Here is a 19,926-nt window from a genome sequence, read left to right on the forward strand (position 1 = left end):
GAAGTCCATTTGGTGAATGGTACATTTGAGCAGCTTCTAAAAATTTAAGATTTTGGCAGTATTATGGATTTGCTCTTGCGAATTTGAAAACGTTTCTTCTCTTATCTGGATTCTGCAATCTTTAGAAATTTTAATTATCGATGGTTGATCTCAAAGTATTGATCTGATGTGTATTTGGATAGAACTTTTATTGTAGGATTTGGAATAATAAGAATATCATTGTTGGTTATCTGCTCTATCTTGGACATTTTTTTCGGTGGTATAACAGTGTGTAGGCGAGTGACCATCTAATAATTCTAATGTACAATTATCTCATGATCTGATTTCTTGAAGAGAGTAGTATTTGTCTTCTAAAATTGGACATACTACACAAGAACTCTGAAACTATAGATGTCTGGAACAGCCTAGATAGGGAGTCACAATTACACGATTTTTCAATTGCCTTTTTTGAATGATTGATGATGATTATATGAAATGGATATATTTTTCTTGGTGATTTTTTTGCAAGTACATATACATAATGTCAGTTGTTAAAAGAGATAATGGTATAGTCAAAATTGTGTATTCTTTATTTAAATAAAACTTATCTTAGTTTAACAACAATGGTTTTATCCTAATAAATCAAGTTTCTTTATCTTCTGCCATCATTTGTTCAATAAGTCTTTTTCTTTCTTCTGCTTGTCTTAATTTAGTTAAAGTGTAACTTTCAAAATCAGAATCTTTTGCTAACGAACTTTTGGCTGGGGTTTTATGAGGAGGTCCGTTTAACCATTCCAACTTCAAAGGATTCTGGGGCAAACCCACTTCTAGGTTTACTGCCATTTCCTGCAAAGTCAAAGAAATTAGTTCTTAAAGCGATTTTCCTGAAGACAAAATAAAACTAAAAATATTATGATAGATTTTTCAATTTTATAAACAAAGCCAGTAACAATGAACTAAATAAATATGTAAACAAAATAAAATTAAATATAATTACATTTCTTGGAACTTATCATATTAAATAACGATTTGGATTTGCTTGTATTTTTATCAAATATACTTCTTAAGGCCTTTCGTTCAGTGGAAGCAGAAAGCTGCAAAATCGAAATCATCCAAAGTGATGTAGCGCGGTCGGGGTTCGCATCGCATTGTTCGTCTGAAATCGCATCTTTCCACTCTCAGTGGATGATAGGCCTAATAGATGAATGATATTTAAAGTACATATTAATATCCTATTTATGAAATAGTACTTACTGCTGCATTTCTATCTTTAAACTCGACCAAGGCACTACCAGCTTTTTTTGGGGACATAACCAATACCTGGATATCTCCATACTAAAATCAAAAGAACTTATTATGTTTTTGTCTATGGATTCACATTGTAACGATATTCAGATATCTGATAGAATTAATAGGTTTTTACTCAAGTATTAATACTATGAAAATATCATTTTTCTTAATATCATCGCAATGCATTCATAAATATTTATCACATGACAATGTTTCTTTGAAGTAATAGCAGTATTTTTTGCGAGTAGATACCTCAAGAAATCCACAGATACCTCTGCATTCATAATGTGAAAGCTAGAATTGGCATAGTTCCTCCATGGTGAGGTTATATAGAGCAGTTTTGCCTTTAGAGTATGACAACTTTTATGAAGTCATACAAAAATATATTCATACAACTGGAGCATTTAAATGAACTTTTATAGTTGCTATGAATGTTCCCTTAAATTTTTTTACAATTACTGTTGAAACGTTTTATTTATTTGTAGTACAACTAAACTAAAAAATTGCTTTTAAGGTATCACGTGGATCAAAGGCTTACAAGAAACTGCATCTCTCAATTTACATCTTATAATGTTGAATAACATCCAATTAGACATATATTTTCATAATCTACATTTTTTATTTTTTTATGTTTAAAATTCTAGTTATCAAAAATTCTTACTTTAGATAAAAACTTATTCAACATCTCTTGTGTGTACCCTCCATTTGTCTTGTCATTTTTACTAGCAGTCCATTTAAGTTTGATCCTATGTTTTGAACCATCCCAATATTCTGCATTTAAGTTTTGTTCTTTTTTTAGTTGTTGCTTTACTATTTCAATTTCTTCTTGTACTTGCCTCGATCCTTCTTTTCTTAACCTCTCAATTTCTTCCTGCAAATAGAGACTTTATGTAAGATTTTGAGGTATGTGAATTTTTTTAAAATTCATTAATTAATCATTAAACTGAACTGTTGCAGTCCCATTAAAATTAATTTTTGTTTCAAGTTATAAAAAAAGTGCCAAGAAGCAATTTAAAAGTGAAATCTTCACGTTACCTTAAAAACAGATGAAAATGTAAAAATGTGGCCAAAATGGTCCAAACAAGTGATAGACTATTTAAGAGCTTAGAAAATAACTTGTACTTGTAGATGCAAAGAATTTTACTACAAGAATTGAGTGAGTGCCAAATTTGTTCTGTGACTGATAAACAAATAGTGTTTTAATTTGTAAGAAATTTGGGGATTCTCTTTATGTAGGTCAAATTTCATTGCACCAAATATTGTCACTGTAGATGAAACTTGGATCTAGGGCTAAGACCCTAAGATATTAATTATTCTTAGTTCTCAATGGAAAATCAGTGACTCACCTCACCATAAAAAGGCCTAATAACTAAAGTTAAACATCAAGGTCATGGTTATTGTTTTCCTTATTTGTGAGTCACCGTACTATCCAAGGGCCACAACTATAAGCTCCAAATTTTGCAATTCTTTCTATTTATCCAAAAAGCAATATTTCACTTACCTTCAAAAGTTCATCTGCTGTTTTCCTATTAACAGAGGTAAGCTTCTCTCTATATTCTAAATCTTCTTTCAATTTTCTTCTTTTGCTGTCTAATTCCTTGTGTCTCAATGCAGCTTCTTTTCTTGCCTTCAAAACTCTATCATATGCCGCTCTAGCTGATGCATCTGTTAGTATTTCTAATATTTTGGATAATTCATGGAATTTTTTGACAGCATTTGGATCATCTGGGTTTTTATCTGGATGGCACTGGAGGGCTTGCTTTCTGTAAGCTTTTTTTATCTAAAAGTCATATGAAAAAATGTTGATAATGTAGATGTGAGGAATAAGACATAAATGTAGAAGGTACCAAGAAATCCCAGTATTTTTACAAAATTAAAGTTCACTGATTTAGTAAAAGCAAATAAGAAAAATAATATTTAAATGAATCACTATGTGCAAGTAGGTATATAGTTTGATTTTTTATAAAAAAAGTGAACAACTAGAATGAAAACTTAATAATACAAAATTATGCTATGAATGCTGTATGCTTCAGATTCAATATAAACCCCTCTGGCAAATTTATTTATCTAATTAATAAGGAGGCTACACACGAAGCAACACAATATTACTATGAAAAACATAATATTTGAATCAGATGGACAAATAAAAGTTAGCTTATCAATTGCATCTTAATCAGATTTATACAGTTTTCGTTGCGTCCGTTGCAATCCTATTGAATAATCTAGTTACATACATAATAGAAAAAATTAAATATGCTCTGTTACTGTTAAACCAAACACAGTTCCATTATATAACCCTTCATTATTTTCCTTAATACAATTCCTAAAATAGAATCCAAAACTAAATAGTTTTCACTTTTCAAAAATTTAGTTTTGTTACTTGTAGTGGCAGATAAGCAGATATTGAAAATATCACAATTTTTTATTAGTAGCAACTTTAACCATTATTTTAAAAGACAGTCATGACTAATTTAAAGTAAAATATGTATGTATATTAATTGAATCAAAAATTTTAGACTTCTTACAGTAATAGGTGGCCTAAGTTGCATCAAATAAGGGTTCTAAAATTCTTTAAAATGAAGAATTCAGAGTTGCATTACATATTGTAGATGTTTAGATTCATTTCTGAAGTAAAAAATTATCAAAGCGATACTATAATTATTTAGATTACCCAATGCTTATGATTAACTATGCCAATTTAGCAGAACGGAACCCAAACCTATTAATTAAAGGTAATTTGGGCGATCAAGAAATTTCTGTTATATTGTTTTGATTTGCTTACCTCTGATGTTGGACTATTAACATCAACATTCAATATTTCATACAAATCTAATTCTTCAATTTTCAATTCTCCCATTTTTGATTTAATCTAAATTACTTATATATTTATACTTTATTTACGTTTAGACAACCTTAACCTAAAACCAAATGTCAGTTATTTTGCACGGAATTACATAGCTCTCTGCTTTTATCGAGTGTTAAGAAAGCTTACATTGAAATGTTCTTTTTAGTTTATGCATATTTTTAATATTATCTATTTAGCATTCGTAGAAGCATATCTTTTTATATAGTTCAATAGAGTTTTAATGGAAATCGAGTCCTCTCATAGATAAATAGAATAAATAGTTGAAAACTATAAGAAGAAAATATAAATTAACTATTAACACCATAATTTTTTTATACTCGAGTACTTCTAAGGAAAAATACACAATAATTTGATAAACAAGATTTGTTTATTCTAGAGGGATTTTAAAGTTCTAAATCAAGATTAGGGTGGTTTCCTTCAAAAAAATTACAGAGAAGAGAAATTATTCAAAGAGAATGTCTAAAATCACATTCACGACCACTTAGTCCAAAGCGTTATAATCGTAAACCCAAGTGAAATTGCTTACGAGGCGTTTTGATGTTAAGGAATAATGTTTAGTGTCAGCACGCATCAACATCGAGGTCATTTAGTACATAAAAAGAAAGGGTAGAGGTCTCACTTTCATTCCTAGTAATCAATTGAAACCTAGGCGCGAAACAGAGGACGTTTAGGGGGGAGGCGATGCAATCAACCACTCTCATGTTCTGCTTCGGTATCACAGACCACAGTGTGGTCTGTGTTCGGTATTAACAGGCCAAGATTCAAATCGAAAGGCATTTAGAAGGCGCCTTGCGATGATCTGGAGCAGGCATGATATAAAGAATCTTAACAGACGGACGGACAAACGAACAAGAAAGTGTTCCTATAAGTGCTTCGTTTTAATTTTATGAGGTACGGTATCCTAAAAAGAAAATATCCAGTGATGTAAACAACAATCTAATTCTTGCGCAGAACGCAGAAGATACTTCTACCATTGTATAAAGAATAGGGTAGTAGGTTAACCTTATGAGGATATCATTTGACGAAGTGGACGCCACCAATAGATGGCAGTGGAGAATTGGCGTCCACAGCACGTCTTTTCTTACTGTACGTCGTAGCTTGAATTACGTGTTTTCTTAGCTTTGGTTGCCGAATTACCCCAATAACAGATGGCGTCAAAATTATTTAAAATATTATATTCAACCCTTAAGCTATGTTGTAAAGTTTTTTCACCTGGAATTATTTACGATGAGAGAAAGTAAGAAAATTTGGTGTAAATAAATAGATCAAGTTAATAGGTTTTAGTTTAACTTCAATTATCGAAATGTAAACAGTGTTTGTTTACATTTTTACAATATTATAAAAGGTTTCGGTAGAAGATTCGCTCTTTATATGTAATGAACTCTACGATGATGATGAAGAAATTATGAACATTATCGATACGCCAAATAAATAAAAAGTTATTCGTTCTTGAGCGAATCTTTACGTTGTTCCAGCTCTATCGAAAATATGACCGTTTTTGTTATTTTCATCATTAAATTCCCTTACCAACTCCTCCCAATTCTTTCCCTTTTTTCACAAGGTTAACCAAAAGTACGACTTCATATATATTGCACGATTTTTTTGTTCTTTGTTCATATAACTTTCTTAAACTTTAAACAAATATCGAAAAAATCTTTTATTTATTTATTATTTATTACATCTTACAGAAAAATCTCTGTTTAACTGTGATCTATATAATAGAACAATCTTCTTTATTTTTGGTTTAAATTAGTTTAATCTCCGTTTTTATCCTTTTTTTCATTATTTCTAATATTTGGAATGCGAATTGTGTAAATACATTTCCAGTACAATTAAAGTGAAGGATTAAGCGCTTTCTTAACTTCCTATTTACAAAACGCTATTCCCCACAGTGTGTACTTTTGTAACTTTTCCAAGTTTATTTTTTAAATCCAATTCTTTGCAAGACATTAGGTACGCCAAATCATCTGAAAAGTAATAATAGAATTATTATTAAAGGCTGGACTACATTTCTAAAACAAAGTGGATTCCAAATTATGGAACAAATCATTTATCTCGAAAACTCTTTTCAGGATTTTCATAAATTTCTATTGGTAAGGGTTTTTAATATGGTCGATATTATGGTGGTAGTGAGAGAGCTCAACGCTTTACTCTTCTAAGCGTGATATATTCCTTTAGAAGAACAGTTGAGCGTCCGAAACCAAGACTATAAATTACGAATAAAACTAAATGCAAATGTAAGTAAAAACTTATTTTTAAAGTCCTCACTAAACATACCAAACCCGATCCACTTCTGTCACCGGCGTGATATGTCTTCAGTAGTCCGAACAAGCTTTTTCAATACATTGGATACTCTCTAATCCAAATTTCATAGTACTCGATAATCCGAGCCCAAAGTGCCTATTTTCTATAGAAATAATTACTAGATGTTCAGGGCTTTCTCCCTTTGTTTATATCTGGGACTCACATCAAACAGGTGAGCAGCATTTTAACTGCTTTTGAACAGTGATATTTACATACTTTGCTGGGATGTTTGTAATGCCATTTTAGGTGATATAAGTGGGTTTTTATTTTAATATTTGCTTAAATAAAAATGCCCCCTAAAAGAAAATAGAAGACATTGTCCATAAAACAAAAAAGTGAAATTATTGAAAGACTTAACTAGGGAGAAAGTGGAAAAGTGTTGGCCGCTGAGCATGGGGCTGGAAGATCTAAAATCAGTGACATAAATCAGAAAAAGTCTAAAATCAACAGGTAGGATTAATTTTATAACAATTTTAGTGCTGGTTCCTAAAAATTCGCATACAATCTAAAAATGAATTTTATTTTTCTGAGCAGTGTAAACACATCATAAATTTGATAAAAAACAATTGCTTCGGTAATCCGAAGGCTTTTTTAAAAAAGTTTTATTTCTTAGTTAAATTAAGTGAAAAAATCTCGTTATTACGTAGTTGGCAGTCAACGTGTTAAAACTTTTATGACGCAGTATTGTTTGGTATGTATATAATCTCCAAAAATCGAGACAATTTTACGACAATTATTTAAATATTCTTTTTGTTTAGAATGATGAAAAAATTTTATTAATTAACAATCGTGTAGTTTTGTGAAAAATTGACGTAAATGAAAAATTCCAATATATTCGAGTGTTTAAATTATTTTTTATACATTTTTCAAATCACTTTAAGTACCTTGATTTTTTTTATTTGACGCAATCGCTTTCGAGGCGGTTTACGCATTCTAACAAATGCACGTGTAAGGTCATTATCAGTATTAAATTAAAATTATGAATAATGAATTGGAAATCGCAACTTTTTTTAGTAAATTTTCTCTTTTCACGCTTTTGAATCGTACGTGTTAAATCATTACGGAAAATACCAAATGTACATAGTCAATGACCTTACGTAAGAAAAAGTGAATCTCACCCTTGCCCCTCATGTCAGGTTTCATAAGGAATGTTTAACTCCACCTAACCCCCAAAGTGACTTAGGTGATTTTTAACCGTTCCCAAATACACAACATAAATCAAATATCTGATTTTAGGCACTTACCGAATTGTTTATTAAAAACTGCGTCAATTTAGTCCAACAAACTATTTTTTTATGAATTTTAAACCTTTTGCAATGTACAAAATTGCAACGGAAAACGAAATATTGAAATAAACTTTCTATAATATACTTATAATAACGCTATCTCTGTGTAAAGTAGTTTGTTATTTCGTTAGTACGGTACGAGGTCTGGCTATAAAATAACGAAACTGGTTGCCATTGATCGAAGCAATGCTGGACGTTTGCTTTGGTGAGTGCCTTTAGGAGCTCTGCCGTTTTTTGCTTTACCGTTTCCATCGACTCAAATCGGGTCCCTTTCAAAGCAGATCTTTTTCTAACCTTTCAAGGAAATTTGAGCAGACCCGTGGCGCCAGAGATTTTGGTCAGGAGATTTTTTGGCACCAACTTTGCACAGACAGTAAAATTTTTCATTCATTCATTTTCTTTTTCGGCGTTTACAGCCTCGGCAATCATTCGGATGCTCATTCGACGATCTACTTGCATAATTTGGTTGATTTTGGTCACTGTTTCCGGATTTGAGTCGTAGTGCGACCTGGGCACTGGTCATCATCAGTGCTCTATCGGCCCAAATGGTTTTCGGCACGAGAAAAAAACACGTTCGTTTCAAACCGCTACTACGCAAATACTATAATAGCAACTGAAACGTGTTTTGGAACGTGCATAGACAAGATATCTAGATACCCAACGCACTAATCGTTTTTCACCCCACCCGTCTAGGGCGCCCTCTAGGCGCGCAGTCTCGTTATTTAATAGCCAGACCTCGTATGTAACCGTAATGGTACAATGAGTTAAAGCCATAAGTCCGCCTATGGATTCAGTACGATCTTTTTTATTTTGTTACAGACATGTTGACAATGGTATACAAGGGATTAAGGATCTTTTTTTAAATTGAAAAATATATTTATGAGCGACAAAAAGGTGTTTCATTGTTTATAACTTTTGGAATTTTATAGGGCCCAATTAAATTTTTACGCACAATAATCTAGGCAACATTCCGGATCGAATGAGCTAATTCACATATTTTTAGTAATAGTACGTCGAATTATTACCGATTTGAACTTGTAAACTAGACTAGTTAAAGGTTTATATTTTTATACCGCAAAATTTGAATTTATTCACCTTGGCCTTGTGGGTTGTAATATATTAAAATATGAAGGCTGCAACAACGCTGATATACCGCCCTCACGCCTTTAACATCAACACGTGTCTGATCAATGAACAATTCAATTATATGTGGTCCGCTGGGTCCGAATACAATACGAGTTAATGCGTCGTTGTTGAGCTACAAATCAAATCAATATAAGTCAAAATTATCTGTGAATTAAAATTAAAAATTAACAAACATTATACGACTTAAAACTGGAAGCCTTTGAACCGACTATTTCGGTCATGTGATGAGGGGACAACGATACGAATTCCAGAGAAAAATTATGAAAGAGAGGTATAGAACGAAGAAGAATATCATAGCTGCGAAACTTAAGGGAGTGGTTTAACTGCACATCAAACCAATTGTTTAAAGCAGTTGTGAAAAAAATATAAATAGTCATAATGATCGCCAACCTTCGTCCGAAGATGGCACTTTAAGAAGAAAAAGATACGACTTAGTATTAAAATACTATCCAAAACTAGAATGAAAGGTATTCTGTGGCAATCTCATGTGTTTTGGTTACCGAAACGCACATCGGACAGGGTAATTGTGAGTGTATGTAGGACAGTGTGTTCACTATGAATATCACTAACGGTTCTGTAAATTCCAACTAAATACTAGTTCTAAATGAAACTGACCGATTGGAAGCATATAGTGGATTTTTCTTTTTAATTGTACGTATTATTGGATTGGTTGGTCTGTAGTTCGCTAAAGACTGATATTACAAAGATGAGTCTTTGGGGATTTTTAGATGTTTGAATAAAATTTTCATGTTTATGTACCCACGTAATATGATTCGTTGAATATTATCATCCAAACGTGTGCCGGTGTTGTTTGTGAATACATCGCATGGAATAACAGAGTTGTTATGAGTTTAAATGAATGTTTTTGAAAAAAACTTGCCTGCAAAAGAATCGATTCGGATCAAATCGAAACCAAATATATACAGAGCAAGACTAGATAAACAAAAACTGTTGTTAATACTATATTAAATTTCATGACAATTATTTTAAATATCCAGAACTTCGTTAAAAAAATTTTTTTTTTGATAATATTGACATTTGTTTGGCTACCTTTATTTCTCAATTTCAATAATTTATCTCTGTTACTTTGCGATGTTGATCAAATAATTATTTATCAAAAAACTTTTTTCTTATTGACTAAGTGATCGGTCAACATGAATTTGATTGTTATAACTGTATATAAATCTGAGTCCTATTCAATTGTAATACTGTGGAGGGGTTTAAATCAGCGCGTCGTGAATTTCACAGGTAGATGAAGCAATACAATGAACGGATTCGGTAAGAAATTGACTTCAGACTTCAGAACTATGTATACAAGTTTGATAAATCGACAATTGACTGGTGTTTAGGCGCAAAATCGAGTTCATAATGTCTGTGATATGGCCATAAGTGAGTGGATTGTACGTCGAAGGCAAGAAAATGGATTACACGCCCATTAACCCATTAATGGTACAAACTTCTGCACCTCAACAAGCACCAATTCAGATTGCTCGAGCTGCTCTTGCTGTGTGGACATTCGAAAAACGTTATCTCCCTCAAAATACTCAGCATTACAACTAATACATTCATCACATTGGTGCTTCCACTTCTTTGAAACATATGATTGACCGTGATTTTCCTTCTTCTTCAACCCTATAATGTTCTCGTGAAAATAAGAAAAAGTCACATTGAGCCAGGTCAGTGAGGTGCATGGGTCGGAGTTTCCTGACCATTTTTAGCAAAAAACTATTGAATGGAGATGGCAGTTGATCAATTACCACTCTGCGGTCTATGAGAAAAAAAACTGTAATTTTCACAAATTTTCATCGATTTCGGCAGTTTTTATACCGTTCAAACAACTCGTACACATGAGTTTTAACATTAAAACAGTTTTAGATTTTTCTGGAAAACAAATTCTCACAGCAGGTCGTAACGCAGCACCTAACTTAATTGGTATCATAATAAACACTAATAAAATCTCTCTGCAATGAACAGAACAAGACACGTCGATAAGATAGCAGTGGAATGGTAAAGAGTCACTCTATCTAATGTATTGCGCAAAAAACGCGCGGGCCATTGAACTGCCACGTTCTGTTCGTCACTAGTGACCATTTTTGCTAGTGCTGTTTCACTGCTGCTTCGTTTTTTATGATGGCAAATTTATGTGAACATCGTGCCGTTGTGAAATTTTGTTTTCTACTCGGTAAAATCGCTGCTGAAACTGTTTTAATGTTGAAAATTGCTTACAAAGATGGTGCTGTGGGAAAAACTCAATTGTGTGAGTGGTTTCCTCGATTTAAAAATGGCGACATGTCGATTGATGACAAACCTCGCTCTGGACGTCCATCAACTGCCCGAATTGATGAAAATGTTGAAAGAACTCAAGAGCTTGTGCGCACAGACCGTCGACAGACAATTAATCAACTGTCTGAAATCAGTGGAATATCTTGGAGCTCGGTTCAGCATAAAGGTGGCTTGTTCTTTCATCATGACAACGCACCTGCACACTCAGCCATCACTGTTAGCCAGTTTTTGGTTAAAAATAACATGGTTCCGCTGCCCCATGCCCCTTACTCGCCTGACCTGTCGCCATGCGACTTTTTATTGTTTCCACGTATGAAAAGGGGCATGAAGGAACGGCGATTTGAGAACATTGAAAACATCAAGAAAAGAGCGAGACAGGAGCTTTCAGCCATCTCCAAAGATGTGTTCAAACAATGTTTCGAACAGTGGAAGCACCGCTGGGATAAATGTATTACTTGTAATGGAGAGTATTTTGAAGGGGATAATGTTGTTTTGTAAATATTTATAAATATATAGCATTTAAAAAATAATTCCGGTTATTTTTGGGTACCCTCTCGTATAATTGAAAGTAATTATATTGTTGAGGTCTCATAAACGCAAAAAGATTATTGGCAATCAATAGAAAACAGTATCCTTGAGATTTCGAAACTAAACCCTTCTGAAAATATACAGACAAATATTACACCACATCAGTTTCAAATACGGAAATAAAGTGGAAATTACTGTAGTGGTCAGTGAGGAATCCTGACTTCGATCCTATTGAACATCTATGGAATGAGTTAAAGAGGAGGTTTGAGGACAGAAGTTAGCTCCTAAAAATCCTTCAGAAACGAATGGAGAAATTAACTAACTTCGCTTTACAGCGTATGAGATTCTTGGGGTTTAGTTCAATAGCTCTACAGTTTGTGAAAGTTAGTCTGATAGAATCTAGGAAGATTTTTGATGGTGCTTGAATCGATAACGAAACAATAGGCAAAAAGAGACCCGGCAGTGAGATAGGATTCTAAGATGATTGACAAATCAACTCGGCATTGAGGATGGAAGTCTAAGAGTTTATGACTTTCATATAAATAAATTTGATACTTACTGATGTCGTATTCAAATACAGGTATTGTATTCCTACTAATCTTTCAAGGTGTGCGAAGCCTTCAGGAGTTACATTTTTGCATCCGCTAATATCTATTTTCGACAAACGAGGGCAATTATTCACTAGGTGATCCACAACTTCATCAGTTACTGCACGACTACAACGCACTATTAGGGTAGTCAACTTGGAACATCCCGTAAGTACATTCATTAGAGCTAAAAATATACTTACAATGAATTTATTAAAATATTTGTTATTTTAAACCCTTCTGCAAAATCAATAACTAAGTCCTTAATTTCTTTATGTAGATTATGTGGGTCGATTAGTGGAAGAAACTATTACCATGACAGTTTATCAAATGTGCAGTTCTCAGTGCTAGGTTTACAAAAATCACTGACAAGCAGCTACATGAAAAGGTTTAGTCTCAAGGCTGATAAGCTTCAAAAGAAGAATAAGACTCGAGAATATAGATTAATAGAACCACAATAGATCTGTAAAAGTTGCAGTGGAACAAGTCACCAAACACCTCCACAAAATCTATTTATCTAATTATTTTGACATAAATCGGAGCTCCAGGTTCTAACCAGTTTTCCAATAGAGATACTACTGATACAAGTATGAAAAAAATAGGCACTATTATGTGAATCAAAAAGCATCAAGTGCAGAACAGACTTGTTATTCACAAAGCAATGACTAGAATATCTAATTCATCATAAAACTAAATGTGTAAAATGCTCTTGCTCTGACTATATAACGATTAATAATAACCAGAAAGGTTACCTATCTAGTGCATGATAAGCAGAGGGGAAGTATAAGGCCTTATTCAGTGCTCTCCTGATGGTCATGTCTACCGTCGATCTTCCGTGTCTATCACCATAGATTCTTGCATTCTTAGTGCTACGACAAGCGACTGATGCACAATAATGCTTTTACATATAACAATCTAAATATTTTTCTTTATATTTTGAAAATAAAGTAGCGAATTTGATACACGTGATGTCTTCTTCGTTTCTTTTTCAATCGTAATCGTTTGAAATCGTAATCGGATACCCCCAAAACTGGATAAAAAAACTATTAGTGCGTTAGTGCCATCAGGAGACCATTGGATTCAGTTCAAATAATTTACAAAGTGCAGACTTCATTACCTGAACTAAGTCATCTATCCTGGGACCATCCTCGTACACTTCAATTCCACAGGAATAGAATTTGATATTTGTGTCATTTTTATTACAAAAATTCAATTGACTATATGAAGAGAAATATAAATCTTCAAGGTAAGCTTATTTAAAAACAGTAATTTTATCACCTTTTGTTGGATTATCCAATTCTTAAATTGTCTCTTGATCTAAATCTGTTATCAGACTTTTTGCTACGCAGTACAATAAAGAAAACGATGTTGTTTATCAACTAGTTAAATAAAATTGGAAACTCACCCTCACTAGTAAATTTATTTTTTCTTGTATCACATATGTGAAGCTTCTTTAAAAGTTTACACTTCTCTATCACTGATAACATTTCATCATCAACACAAGTTAACGTAAAATTAATCTCGAATGTGTGTGGATTGGCGAATAATCCTAGAACCAACTTGTAATCCGAAATGTCCCATAAATGGCAAGAGCTCATAAATTTACTCAATAATTCATTTTGGATATTATACGGCAACGCCTGAAGTTTTTCATAATCGCTTTCCATAAACATAAATATATTGGATAATACATAATCACGAACCCTGCAAAATAATTTGTTAAATATTGACGTTGTTTTGAAGATCTTCTAAAATATGAAAGTCACTGGGTGCTAAGTCAGGACAGTACGGTTAATGATCGAAAATGTTTCATTATATTGTTTGATATCACCAACAGTGTGTGGACGAGTGTTGATTATGGATTATGGATTAGCACTCTTTGTTTGTTTTGAACGGCTCTCCGGAAACGCTGTAAGCTTTCACAATGGGCAGGTGTATAAATAGTAGCTCCAGATAACATAAACTCAACAAACAAAACACCTTCTTCGTCTCACAACACTATAGTTATAAATTTTTTATTGCTGAAGGCTAACTTGAATTTTTTTTGGATTGTTTGGTAAATATTAATGCTTTCATTTTTGTGATTAACGTATTTTTTCTGACGTGTCGTATTTATTATATAATAATTCATCTCCTGTCACAATTTTTTTTAAAAATTCTCTCCTTAAATAACATTAATAAAATTAACATTAATAACATTAATAAAATTAACGTTGTTGATTTATCAGCAAGCAAAAAGTGATTTCCCAAAGCTACAATTCCCTATGGTACAGTGTTAACCTCCAGATATGACGACCTGATACCCCCCTTCGAGTCGAAAAGAGGTGTATTCTCTAAAATGAGGTTAACAAAAAGACGCCGAAGAAGTTTTGGCAAACATTCAAGATTTCTTCAGGTTAAACGTATAACTTCTCAAAGGGTTAACCGTTATCAATATTGTCTTCACGCGTTTAAGGTTAAATGGATTGATTGAATGAGTTTTTTGGATTGTTTTTCTCTTTTATCAAATTACTATTATTATTAAAATGTGAATATATCTATATTATATAACGTGCTAGAAATTAATCTTATTTCACACTATACTATTTCCATTGCGTTTTGCTTGATATCACCCGAAACTAACACAACTAACCAACCCCTCCAAAATTAAGACTAAATATAGTAATTAATATTTAATGATGTTGTTTTGTGTTCATTTAAACTGGCTACAAATTTTCTAATGGCGGGACAAAAACTCAGCTTTAAATTTTTACCCAAAAACTATTTGCTATCAGCGATACAAAACTTTGGAAAGTTTTCCAATTCCATAAAGTATACTTTATGTTAATCTGAAGAGGATGAACAAAAGCGAAGAGCAAATCCACGCGAAAAAATGTACAAAAAATGTAATATGATGTACAAAACCTTAATAAGACCATCAGTAATCACGTATATGATGGAAACAACAGTAATCAACAAAAGGGAAGAAGAAGAACATAAAAGAACCGAGAGAAAGATAATAGGAACTATAACAGGTCCAAACACAACACAAGAGAGAGAAAGGAGAGCAAAGAAAAACAAAGAAATAGAGAAAGAGCCGGAGAAGGAAAATATATATTGAGATACATTAAAGCTGGGATGGGAATATACTGAGAAGAAAACCAAATGAAATGATCAAAAGAATAACGCTGAGATTGAGGCCAAGGAAAAGAGGCAGACCGAGAAATACTTGGAGGACATGAAAGCACTTACTATAGAGAACTGGAGGGAAAATGCCGGATCCGAAAAGGAATAGAAAATAATAACAAAAGCAGCCCTGACAAACGATAAACTATAAAGAAAACAAAAATAGAAAACGAGGAGTAATCCACCTCAAAAAAAGGATTTTTAAGCGCTATAAGCGATAGCCGTAATCCAAAGGATTGAAAGGCTTGATTATGATGTATTTGTGTGAAAAATGTCCATGTTCACTTGTAAATTATAGTGCTTATTCCAATTAATTAATATGGCTAAAGCGATCTTTTTCAATCAAAATAGAATATTAGGAACAAGAAATACATATATTTTAATTAAGTATCTCTAGTTTGAAAAGGATTTGAGGTGTTGAGATTGTGAATTCACTAGCAAAAAACAACGCAAAGATAACTGAATGTAATAATGTTCATAAAAGATTTTAAAATTCGCGAAAAAAAAACATTTTGAGTATCTACTTAAACCTTAAACCACTAATTTATATTTTATAAATCTACAAATTTGCATATTGTTACGAACTTGTAAACTGATAAAGACCGTGGAGCAGGTCCTGTTCTAATATATTATCGAAGAAAATTTGGCATATGCGCCGTTTATTGCTTTTCATTTGTTTTTTGTTTACTGTTTACTTTATTTTTTCCTATTTCTAACCAGGCCTTTTTGGTTGTTTACGGCATTTTAGAGATCTTAAGAATGCGAAAGATTTTAAATAAAGATATGATTTTAATATATAAAGTGAAAGTTTAGCAGTCGTAGCTAGTCAATTTGATGGCATCACTTATACATCGGGACAGTGACAAGTGAATGCAAAAGTGCATTTCAAATAAATTAAATATTAGTGAATAGTTACACGTGTAAGTTAGTGAATAGTTAGTGTAGGTTTAAATTGATTAGACTGCGTTTGGGTAAGGTGATTAAATAATTAATTACATAAATTATTAATTCAATTAATTCAATGTTAACCTTCTTTTCACATAACATAAATATCTAAAGATTCGTCTTTTTTTATGGCTTGATGTTGAAACATTTTATATTATGAATCTTCTATTAGCATATAAATTAATAAAAGTTATACAAACTAAACTACTTTATGCAATCATAGCTATCTTATTTATTAATTTTGGCGAATCGTATAAATCGTTTTCTAATTGAGGCATTCCATATTCAAAACCAAGAAAATCGTATAAAAATGAAATAAATTATTACCATTAAATTAATAAAAATACTTGCCGTAAACAACGGTTTTCTTTAATAAAAATATATACTTACATTCGAAATAGCGACTTCATTTTTAATATTTTTTTTCACAAATATACCTATAACTGAGTGAAATTCGACCTAAATGCTTTGTTTGCAAAACTTGGGAATAAAAAATTTCTAACAGAAAAGTTATTGATTGATAAAATACGCATGCGAATTTCTGAATTGTTATTTCCTTGTAGAATATTAGTCTACGCACCGGAAAGTTTATAGAAGAAGTAGAAGTGAATTTTTGTTCCATAAAAAAATCATTTCCAGTAAAGGAAAAATTTAATTCGTCTAGGGATGAGGGTGCTTGTTAGTACGAACCAGTTAAGGATTTCAAAGTTAATTTGAGATATTTCGTTATCAATTCGTCGTTTATTGTTAAGAAAAAAATAAATACATACTTCTGATAAATCTTGTTCTCATTATTCTTATGAAAGAATCAAACATCTCAAAACACTCGACGTTCGATACATTCTTTGAAAAAACCAGAAGTGTTGCAAATAATATATATTCTGATGCACAATCATAAACACAAAAAATTTTGTTTAAATGACTTTGAATGCCACGAGTTTGGAAATCCTCATCCTATGCGGAAAAACGATATATCATCATACATAATCCATATCCCTCCAAAGTACAAGAGATGAATCGTTCAAAAAAACATATTTTGATGTTCTAGGAAATAAGAAATGCCTTGCAGGTCAATCGGTCAAAAAGGAAAATGGTTCTAGATAGGTTTTAGATGGAACATGCACGTAATGTTGATAGAATTAAATTTCATTATAGTTATTTGTTTTATTTAAATTAATGTGTCTTGTTATATAAAAGGCCATTGCACAAATTTTTTGTAAACAATTCGCTGTTAACTTTTTAATTGCAACAAAAGAATACAAATTTCGAATCAGTACTGCAATTATCAGAAAAATCTCATGAATAGATTCAATCTAACTAAATGTAATTTCGGTTTGATTATAAACAAGCTATAGTTATATTAAATGCTCAAGTTTGTACGAGGGCTGCTGCTTAAGTTTTGAGATATGGCAACACTGATGTGAATAGTTTGACATTTTTATTTATGAACGTACTCATAACATTTTGTCATACGAGTGCTATTTGATTTGCTTACAGTTAATTGAAATATTCTTCTTGATCAAAAATTGGAATTAAATCGCGAACATTTTCGAACGATGATTTTCTATGGCTTTCGACGTGGATTAAACCAACAGCAGTGTGCCAATCACACGATACAGGATGAATTGCGTGACATAACGTGAGATTGAAACATACCTGGGCATTAGTTCCACTCTTATACATTCAATATTGCATGAATATTTGACTGTCACAAAGATTTGTTCGAATTGATTACCGCTCAAAGTGCCAAGGAATGCTTAAAAATTAAATCGCGGTGCTTCAAAAGACGTCTATATAATCGTGATAGGCACCGAATCATGGATGTATGCATATAAATCCGAAACTAAACAACAATCGACTGTATGTGTCTTTCAAGACGAGTCAAATCAAATGAAAGTTATTCGCGCACGAAACAATTCACAGCAAATTGTCGCCCGTTTTCACGGACATGTCGCAACCGTTCAATTAGAAAAACGTAAAACGGTCAGTTCTCAATTCAATTGCAGAAGGCGAATCATTCTTCACCACAATGCCAGCCGGTCATTCGGCGTTGTCCTTGTATGGCACCCAATGATTTCTTCTTATTCCCGCAAATTAAAAATAAATTGTGAGGTCAACGTGTTCCTAGACCTTAATAAGCGGTTGATGCGTTGATCACTCAGGAAGTACCTGAATCAGAATGGAAAAAATGCTTCGACAATAGATTCAAACGCATGCAAAAGTGTATTGATCTTAATGGAGAATATTTTAAAAAACAATAAAGCCATATTCAATCATAAATATTTGTTTTTATTTGTCTATCTTGAAACTTGATTAGCAACCCTCGTATAATCAGCCCATTTCCAAAATTGCTAGCAATTCCAACAAATTATTTAAAATTGGACTTATAATAAGTAACAATACTAAAACCATAAATTATATACTTTTTGTCAAAATTGAGCTAAACAAAATAAAAAGTTAGTTGGAATTTCTGGAACCGTAAACAGCTCAGTTCAGTCTGTAAAGACGATACTTAGTGACCGAAACGCGCGTAAGACAAAGTAATAGTAATTGTGAGTGTTGGTGTAATTGTGGTGTAATGGTGTACTGTGGTGTAATGGTGTAGTGGTGGTGTAATGGTGTATTAGTGGTGTAATGGTGTAGTGGTGGTGTAATTGTTTAGTGGTGGTGTAAACAGTGTGTTCAGTAAGTAAAAAAAAATGAAGACTAAGTCTTTTAAAGTGATGCCATGTCGTTTATGATGTCGCTAACATTTACAAGGTTTTGTAAAAAATATCACTCATAAAAATTTATGCTATTTCTTTACAAGATTATTCTTATTATTTTAATCTCGCTTGCGGCTATAAAAACAAAAAAGAAACTTGGAAGTGAGTTTTTATTAAAAAATAAACATTCTCTCTTGAAAGAAATTAAAAAACTATACAAATATATAAACGAAAGAAATAATGAACACTAATTAAATCGTCGATACTTTCTAGGAACCAATATAGGAATAGGAGCTTAAAATTTGTTTCAATAACAATTTTAACCTTACAACGCTTTTTTTCCATGTAAAAATTGAAAAATTAAACATTCTGAATATGCAAAGTAATTTGCAATCCGAGGTAAAAAACAGGAAACATAATTTCACAAATTTCATAAATTTTAAACTGCAAACTACACTTCAGTGCGAAAATATAAACTAAAAAATTATTCTATAAACAGAAACGAAAACTTAATAACCAGTATTTTCTAAAAAAACAAGAAATCAGAATTGATACTTAAAATTATACCAACAATCCGTAATGTCCTATGTGATAAAATGTTTACATCGTTTTCACATCATCGAATTGCATCATAAATTTTGATCAACTCATATTTCTCAAATATTGTAAATAATTTATTATTAATGATTGTTATAACCATTAAAAGAGTAAATGGCTCTTTTCTGGTAAACTATCATTATATTAATCCTGAAATCTCAGTCGTCATTGTAAGCAATATGTTATATTACAGAACAAACGCTCCTGCATTTATCGTTTCAGTAGCTGAACAAAATAAAAACTCT

At 32.1% G+C, this 19,926-nt stretch overlaps 2 protein-coding genes across 4 annotated transcripts; both read right to left on the reverse strand.

Moving 5' to 3' along the window:
- Nucleotides 1–548: 548 nt before the first annotated feature.
- On the reverse strand, nucleotides 549–4,206 carry LOC130891270 (dnaJ homolog subfamily C member 17). 2 transcript variants are annotated; one of them, XM_057795905.1, is made up of 5 exons: nucleotides 4,052–4,206; nucleotides 2,771–3,049; nucleotides 1,931–2,140; nucleotides 1,234–1,314; nucleotides 549–825 (listed from the first exon to the last, which is right to left on the reverse strand). In XM_057795905.1, the coding sequence occupies exons 1-5, from the start codon at nucleotides 4,124–4,126 to the stop codon at nucleotides 622–624; spliced, it is 849 nt and encodes a 282-aa protein (XP_057651888.1). In that variant the 5' UTR covers nucleotides 4,127–4,206; the 3' UTR covers nucleotides 549–621. The 2 variants fall into 2 exon arrangements, with proteins under 2 accessions (XP_057651888.1, XP_057651889.1); XM_057795906.1 differs by lacking the exon at nucleotides 549–825 and adding an exon at nucleotides 928–1,173 and having other exon boundaries at nucleotides 4,052–4,195.
- A 1,626-nt stretch (nucleotides 4,207–5,832) lies between these two features.
- On the reverse strand, nucleotides 5,833–16,882 carry LOC130891189 (uncharacterized). 2 transcript variants are annotated; one of them, XM_057795789.1, is made up of 5 exons: nucleotides 16,770–16,882; nucleotides 13,675–13,973; nucleotides 12,242–12,456; nucleotides 8,821–8,983; nucleotides 5,833–6,102 (listed from the first exon to the last, which is right to left on the reverse strand). In XM_057795789.1, exons 1-5 carry the CDS (start codon nucleotides 16,787–16,789, stop codon nucleotides 6,005–6,007), a joined length of 795 nt encoding a protein of 264 aa, XP_057651772.1. In that variant the 5' UTR covers nucleotides 16,790–16,882; the 3' UTR covers nucleotides 5,833–6,004. The 2 variants fall into 2 exon arrangements, 1 of the variants encoding a protein (XP_057651772.1); XR_009058863.1 differs by lacking the exon at nucleotides 16,770–16,882 and having other exon boundaries at nucleotides 12,242–13,610; nucleotides 13,675–13,688.
- Nucleotides 16,883–19,926: the final 3,044 nt, after the last annotated feature.

This window comes from Diorhabda carinulata, chromosome 3 (assembly GCF_026250575.1).
Source record: "Diorhabda carinulata isolate Delta chromosome 3, icDioCari1.1, whole genome shotgun sequence".
In the NCBI taxonomy this organism is placed as follows: domain Eukaryota; kingdom Metazoa; phylum Arthropoda; class Insecta; order Coleoptera; family Chrysomelidae; genus Diorhabda; species Diorhabda carinulata.

What these genes read in the sequence shown, in the direction of transcription:
- LOC130891270 (XM_057795905.1), bottom strand. Translation starts at nt 4,126, where the DNA reads ATGGGAGAATTGAAAATTGAAGAATTAGATTTGTATGAAATATTGAAT. An exon ending in CAGCAGATGAACTTTTGAAG is followed by an intron (nt 2,141 to 2,770) that starts GTAAGTGAAATA and finishes CTCTATTTGCAG; the next exon opens with GAAGAAATTGAGAGGTTAAG. An exon ending in TGAATAAGTTTTTATCTAAA is followed by an intron (nt 1,315 to 1,930) that starts GTAAGAATTTTT and finishes TTTTGATTTTAG; the next exon opens with TATGGAGATATCCAGGTATT.
- LOC130891189 (XM_057795789.1), bottom strand. Translation starts at nt 16,789, where the DNA reads ATGAAGTCGCTATTTCGAAT. An exon ending in AAATAAATTTACTAGTGAGG is followed by an intron (nt 12,457 to 13,674) that starts GTGAGTTTCCAA and finishes GTATATTTTTAG; the next exon opens with CTCTAATGAATGTACTTACG. An exon ending in TGTATTTGAATACGACATCA is followed by an intron (nt 8,984 to 12,241) that starts GTAAGTATCAAA and finishes TTTGATTTGTAG; the next exon opens with CTCAACAACGACGCATTAAC.